General features: G+C 41.3%; 1 protein-coding gene across 2 annotated transcripts; it reads right to left on the bottom strand.

The window, feature by feature from the left end:
- Positions 1-2,061: 2,061 nt before the first annotated feature.
- CIA2 (chloroplast import apparatus 2) lies at positions 2,062-6,131 on the bottom strand. Of its 2 annotated transcripts, none has more exons than XR_016427861.1 (3): positions 4,617-6,131; positions 3,356-3,536; positions 2,062-2,352 (listed from the first exon to the last, which is right to left on the bottom strand). XR_016427861.1 is itself a non-coding variant. In XM_089988627.1 (3 exons), the coding sequence occupies exons 1-3, from the start codon at positions 5,985-5,987 to the stop codon at positions 2,317-2,319; spliced, it is 1,593 nt and encodes a 530-aa protein (XP_089844753.1). In that variant the 5' UTR covers positions 5,988-6,131; the 3' UTR covers positions 2,062-2,316. The 2 variants fall into 2 exon arrangements, 1 of the variants encoding a protein (XP_089844753.1); XM_089988627.1 differs by having other exon boundaries at positions 3,356-3,541.
- Between the last annotated feature and the right edge of the window lie 1,203 nt (positions 6,132-7,334).

Below are 7,334 nucleotides of genomic sequence, written 5' to 3'. Positions count from 1 at the left end.
GGTTAGAGAGTATATATATATATATATATATATATATATATATATATATATATAGAGAGAGAGAGAGAGAGTGGGTACACTCCACACGACTTGGGGTCACACTGACCCGGGGCACTGCCCACCTACGTTCCGGCCCTACCTACAACGTGGCTCCTCCCCTGGTTTGGATACTTCGTGTTTTATGCTCAATATATATATATATATATATATATATATATATATATATATATATATATATATATATATATATATATATATATATATATATATATAGAGAGAGAGAGAGAGAGAGAGAGAGAGAGAGAGAGAGATCCAGACGGTCATCCTCCAACAGGAAAAGCTAGGTCATTTATTCTCACCTTTAAAATCATATAGGGAGATGCTTTTCAGCAGAGCTAACTATACAGACATAATCTCATTGTCAAAAACCCGTGAAACGAATCTTGGAAATAATATTTTATAAGGATTTAAAAATCTATGATTCTATTTTTTTTGTAAATTTGTAAGTTATATAATCTTATTTACACATTAGAAATTTTTTAATGCAAAAACCAGCTCGTATATTTTTTTTACCGCGGAGATCATATTCGTACGGGCTGAAAAACATCTTTAAATATGACTTTTAAAGTAAGAACAAATGAAGTAACTTTATGCGGAGAGAACCATCCCCTTTCTCATATATATATATATATATATATATATATATATATATATATATATATATATATATATATATATATATATATTGAAATGGGTAGTAATAAACCTATTTGGTGCTAAATCAGAGCTAAAGCGCACCATCCATCCATCAGGCGCGTTAATGGATTATCAGCACGCAAAAAAAAATCATGTCAAAAACCCTTTATTGGTGCACTAAAAGTGCTCGGGTTTTAGTAGTGCACTAAAGACCTTTCTCAAAAATGTGCTCGACTTTTAGTGGTTCACCGCCAGTAAAGGTCCCAAACGTTTAGCGAGACCTTTACTAGTGTTTTAGTGCGCCATTCTTTTTGTGCGCTGACCATCCATTAACGCAGGATGAACGGTTAGCACACTTTAGCTTTGATTTAGCACCAATGTGGTTTACCACAAACCCACATATATATATATGGTGGTGTCAACAGGTGAGGTTTGGTTCAAACACAGGTAGAACCAGACCCAAACATCATTTTAGATGATGGTATCGGGTTCGGACCCAGGTCTAATCAGACCCACAATAAGAGAAACCATACCCAAATCCTGTAATGATTATATGAACCAGCTCCAGACCATACCCAGTAAAATAATATTTTTTATTATTTTTATATTGAAAAGTTGCTGATCTTAATCGAAACTTGGGCTTCACCTAGGTATGAAATTTCACAAACCATACCTGACTCTAGAGAGAGAGAGAGAAGAAGCACTATCCAACCAAAAGTACAAATCATGTTTAAAAACGTTTCTTTATCAAATCTTCATGTTGGACCCGCTTAGATGGCCCGGGAGGGGAGGGTTCAATAGGGATGGCAATGGGGTGGGAACAGGCGGGGGACAAGGTCTCCACCCCCGCCTCAAGATTTATCCTCCACCCCCGCCTTCATCTCCGTTTCATGTCCTCCATCCCCGATTCAAACGGGGATGAGGCGGGGCGGGATATTGCGGGGAAAAGTTGTCAGGGCAGGGATGAGGCGGGGATCATGGCGGAGACGGGGCAGGGCGGGGAAAAGTGCACGTCCATCCCCGCCTCCACCCCTGGACGGGGATGGATTTTAACCTTCGTCCCCGCCTCCATCCCCGTTTCATACCCTTCATCCCCGGTCCAAACGGGCCGAGGCGGGGCGGGGGCCCGCTTTCCCCCTGTCCACTGCCATCCCTAGGGTTCAACGTCTCTCTCTCTCTCTCTCTCTCTCTATATATATATATATATACCAAAAAAAACAAAAAAATTTAAAATAATAATAATTGTGTGCAAAATTTTCGAGATAATCCATTACCCACAAGAAAGAGAAGGGAAAAAAACTTCCAGTTAATGGCCACCATCCTCATTGATTGATTCAACCGCAACCATAATCAAGAAAATGAAAGAAAAGAAAGAAATCTCAAATAATTCCAAAAAGCAAGGTGAGTCACTACATCTTAGTGCCATTGTTTTTATTCCGATGGTTTCCTTCATCATCAACTGCTCTAAGCCTTCAACTAAAAACAAAAGAAAAAAAAAAAGACAAAAAACAAAAATGTCTCAACAAAATTAAAGATAATAAGATGAAGAAGGAGCGTCCTGTTGCACAGTAGGCCCGTGACTTGCTGACTGGGTCTGGTCGTAGGCGCGCTTTTTTTCGGTCAGTGTAGCAGAGAAGGCTTCCTCACAAATCGGCCCTGCAATAACACTTCACTCACTAATTGACCACACTCCTTAGATTTGAATTTTTTTAAAATGAGACAAAGCAATTTATGGGTGTGCCAAGTGGGGCAATATTCGATTAAAAGTATCATGACTCACTTTTACTAGTAAAGGCTCAGTGAAATTGGTACGAACCTTGTCTAGGCTCACTAGGATCTCATTGATGTGGCAAGTTGACTGATCAAAATAAATAAGTAGCTCGTTCACATTTTGAGCTTATACCCGTCTAAATACATGTTTGGTGACAGTTGAAATATGACAAAGTTCATGGGTCACATATTTACTGCAGCTAGGATCTCATGAGAACCAATTCATGAAACCTAAATTTTTTTTTTACTTGGAGAAACCACCCGAGGCGCAGAGACCTAGCCGCGGCTCAGCCTACCGTACTTATGATTGTTGTCCATGTCGGCATAAAACTCTGAGGGCTTACCCCTCGACCCCAAGGAGTCACCAAGCTTTGGCTTAGGTAGGGGTGATGCCCATGGGATTTGAACCTAGACTGCCCGTCAAACGGTCTAGGTCCCATCCCACTACGCCAAACCCCGTGGGTCTCATGGAACCCTAATTTATGGAAATTATAAACTTGGCATCATGTTGAGCATTCACAAAAGATACTCTAGGGGTACTTCAACCATTATAAAGGGGGATGACTGAGGTTTTGTTCTACACCAAGTGCACACTGAGTGCCAAGCCATCAAGCAGAACATGACCAAAAGTCATGAAAAGAGACAAAGTTCACGTTTCACATGGCACCCAACAGCAAAAATCTAGACATTTAAATTTTGAAGTTGGTTTTTCAACTTCACCAAGCTTATATATCCTTAAGAAACAAAACCATCTTAATTACTTTTGCATTTAAAAAAAAAATAGAAAAATAGAAGAGTCACGAATTAAAAAAATGCTTGACGGAGTGATTTTAATGATGAAAAAGAACATCCCCAACCAAGTCTACTACAAAAAGGAAATCGATTATACCTTCATTCTAGGTCTCTTGTCAGCATTCACTTTCCTAACTTCGTAGCGTATCTTCCTTGAGAAAAACCTAGTCCTCCTCTTCTCCTTGTACCTCAAAACACATGCCTCCCTGATCCCTCCACTCTCTTCTCCCACTTGCCTCCACATCCCCATGTCCGGAAACACATCAAATTGCATAAGCCTGGCCTGCCAAAATCCCTTTATCAATCAACACAACTTAATTTCTTGCCATAAGACTGCACATAGCAATATATAACTACAAACATATATATATATAACTACAAACATATATATATATATATAGTATATGTGTTGTGTATAAAAGTATGGACCTACCAACATACATGCATACATTGTTATGCCGATACGATAATTGAATAGCATGTCCCATACAATACATATATGCATACCATTTGCAAAGGACACATGCATGACACAAAGTTCTTAAACATCTCTATCCATGGACAGGCTAATATGTTTTGTACAAATTTTGCCATCATCGTAACAGTAACAACAAATGCACCATTGGGCTGAAATGAACTAAATTTTCTTGAGCCAATTTGTACAAAGTTGGTTGACATGCACCCAATGGGGGGCACATGTTTAGAGCATGCTCAGACATTCAATCATATATGAACACTCATATGTGCATAGAAGTGCATGAGCCATCATTCTTATGCTCGTGTGAAGAATGTATGTGGAGATGTGTGATCACACACGCATATGTGCATTGACGATAGCGACTTGGCTTTAGGAAAAGCTGTTCACATTCACCTTGCACTTTCTCATGTTCCAATGAACAAAACTCACTTCAAATTCCTTTGTATTCCTAGAAATTCAGTGAAGAATTTAACGTTAAGTATTTTAGACAAAAAAAGGGTATAATTGTAAACAACAAAGTCGAGTACTAATCGGGTCATTTTTTCAGTAAATGACTTTGACTGCACGCTATACAACAGTAAAGAAATTGGTCCGCCAAAATTTTGAAAATCTAACAAAAATAAAAAGAGAATCTCGCCGGAATTTCCCTCTGTCCAAACAAAAGGAGGCTGGAAGTGGGAATTCCCGGGTTAAAATGGGCTGAAAACTTCCAAATGGACCATGTTTGGGTTAAATGATGGAACTGACAAAACCCAACGTCTGGAATTGGAATTCCCTAAAACGGGGCTTCCTTGGAGCACCAAACAAAACGGGACAGACATTGGTTAATAAGCATAACTAAGAAGACCATTAAGCTCTAATTATACTGATAAGTACGTACAAATGCATCGGGTGATGAGGACGACGACAAGCACTCGTCGGCCACCGGGTTCACGTCGCCGGCAGCATAAGGCGGACCTCGATCGGACCAATCGTTCAAAACCTTATCATAATTGAGCTTAAGGCTTAATCCTGGTTGAGAATTATCTTCCTTCTTGACCCACTCAAAGGAGCAGAACGCCATTGAACTCAGCTCCTCCTGAGCCATGATTTTGTCCACCAACCTCAACCTTGGCATGAACTCGAGCACCTCCATTGCCGGAACCCGGTCACAGTCCCGCCGGAGTGCCCATTGTTCCACTCCAGCGGTCCGGAATCTGGAATTCGACGCTGAATTGTAACTGTAATCCTGCTGGCACATGTTCTGATCGTAATTGCCATCAGATCCGTTGCTTCCAAGAATGCTGTCAATTCCGTTGTCGACCTCTCCATGGAGGAGCGATCCGGCTTCGAACTCATCCTCGAATTCTTTGGCATTCTCCGGGGATCCGGAATCATGACCCGAAATTGGTGACCTTGAAAGGGCATACTCTGTTTCTGAAAATTCATCACTCCTGGACTGGTTTTCGATGCCGGACTCAGCCTTGTTGTAACTTTCAGATTGTTCAGCATCTCCTGAAACAGGTGACAGGTGGGCTACATGCTCTGTATCATCCATCCCAGATTGGTTTCCGGTACCCATTTGGGTTCTGTTCTCAGAAACAGAGTACTCTGTTTCCTTCCCGGATCCAGCAGGGGAAACCAGCAACTCCGAATCCGAGAACTCATCCCTTTGAGATTGGATTTCACTTCCCAAACGGGTTTCGTCACCGGAACCAGAAGGCTTGCACCACAGCCGGAACCCATCAGTATTGCTAGAAACCCGCGGATGGAGGAGTGAAACCTCTGAATCAGAGAATTCCCCACTCTGAGATGGGTTTTCGACGGTGGAATTGGTTTTCTCATCTGCGCAAGGAGATTCCGATCCGGATTGAATTCCGGTGTCATGCCCGGAAATGGGTGGCTGGAAAATGAGCAGTTCAGTGTCTGCAGCGATGAACCTGAGCGGTTCTTCCAGCAATTCTGTTGCCTCGTCAACGAATTTCTGCGATTTCGCACGCTGCGGCGGCTTCTTCGGATTGTGAGTGGAGAACACGTTCGGGTAGACGGTGGATAGGAGAGCCGTGGCCTCGGTGTACACCTGGTTCGGTCGCTTTCTTGGCGCTCTCTGCTTCTTGGTGGTGATGGTGAGGGTAGTGGTACTAACATCTGAGAATACAGTCGACGAAGAAGAAGTAGGTGACCGAAGGGACGACGAAATCGTTGGGGATTTCGAAATTGCTGTGTTTTCGAACCCATAAGTACGGGTTCCTCCTGTAAAGCAAGACGACATTCGCACCTGCTAAAAAAAACACCCTGTACCTTAAACCCTTAAACCCTAAAAAATTCAAAGCGAGAATCAAAGAGCTCTTTTAATAGAAGAGATGGTGGCGGGAGAGCTATCAAAATTTGGTAACACCAGGTGACAAATATGGTGGGAATTTGCTGAATTATTGAATGAGGAGAAGAAGAGGTGAATAAAAAGGAAAGAATACAGTGCAAGGGACAAGAGATGCTGAGTCTGTTGGGCTCTCTGCCCCGGCTGGACCACTGACAGGGTCTGTTTTCTTGTTGAAGCCCCACCATATAGGGTCGCTTTCCACTCATAGGATTATCTAACTGCCCTTCCCTCAACACCCAAAAAGTCACCCTTGGGGACTTACCCTTCAACGCCCTCATGGGGACCCTAATCTAGCTTTTCACCTTTGGGCCTTCACCTTTCTGAAAATGACTCTTGTTTCCCATGAGTCTTGTAGGTTCTTACGACCCTTTGATTATTTGACTTAGAAACTTGACTACATGGTTCAGATCTAGTTCAGTTTGGCTCACAAATGATATAACCAAGTTGAACCTGGTTGAGCTACAGGATATGGCCAAGTTGAGCTTATCATGTGCTATTTGTGTAATTGGACTCTGGTCACTCTTGTGTTTGATCAAGGTCAAGGTAACCTACCAGCCAAAGTCTTGAATTATTCTAAGAGAATATCATGAAAATCAAGGGGGTTTCGCATGATATGATTTAAATTTGGTTTGTTGTTGTTTCAACATAATCGAATGATTATTTATTTATTTTTTAATCATGTTTTTATAAATTTATTTCGTGTGTCCTATGATAATTTAGTATCTTAAATTAGATATTATGTGCATAATCAGTTATATTAAAAGTTTAAGATTTGATGAGTGATTTATGATCATGAAAAGTTGCTGCTTCAAAACTCAATGGTATGTTGAATAATACCTACTTTTTTCTAAAAGGCCAGCTGAAAATTAGGCAGACTACCAGTTATACAATGATATCATTGGGATTGGAACTTGCAACATCACAACGTGCACTAACTGCTCCTACCAAACAAGCAGAGCCCCCCGTTGGTTTGAAAAGCGAACCACTTGCCCTTGAACTGAGTGTAGTCAGTCTATGAAGGTCTTAACCCAGCCATGTTTCCATGTAAGTCTGGGCTCACACCCACCAGAGCTACTAAAACCATACACGCAATAAATTTTGGAATGTGTCAACTAAAAAGGCCACCTTGGTCATCACAAAAATAGCCATCTTCCTTGTTACTTTATTCAGGTGTAATATGGTCATTTTACACAAATTTCAAGAAGGGCAGAGCTCTTCACTGCTCTATCATCAACTGAC

Source organism: Nuphar pumila, chromosome 15 (genome assembly GCF_984573655.1).
Source record: "Nuphar pumila chromosome 15, dmNupPumi1.hap1.1, whole genome shotgun sequence".
Taxonomy (NCBI): domain Eukaryota; kingdom Viridiplantae; phylum Streptophyta; class Magnoliopsida; order Nymphaeales; family Nymphaeaceae; genus Nuphar; species Nuphar pumila.
Note: the sequence above shows the minus strand (reverse complement) of the source record. Positions and strands in the feature narration are given on the sequence as shown.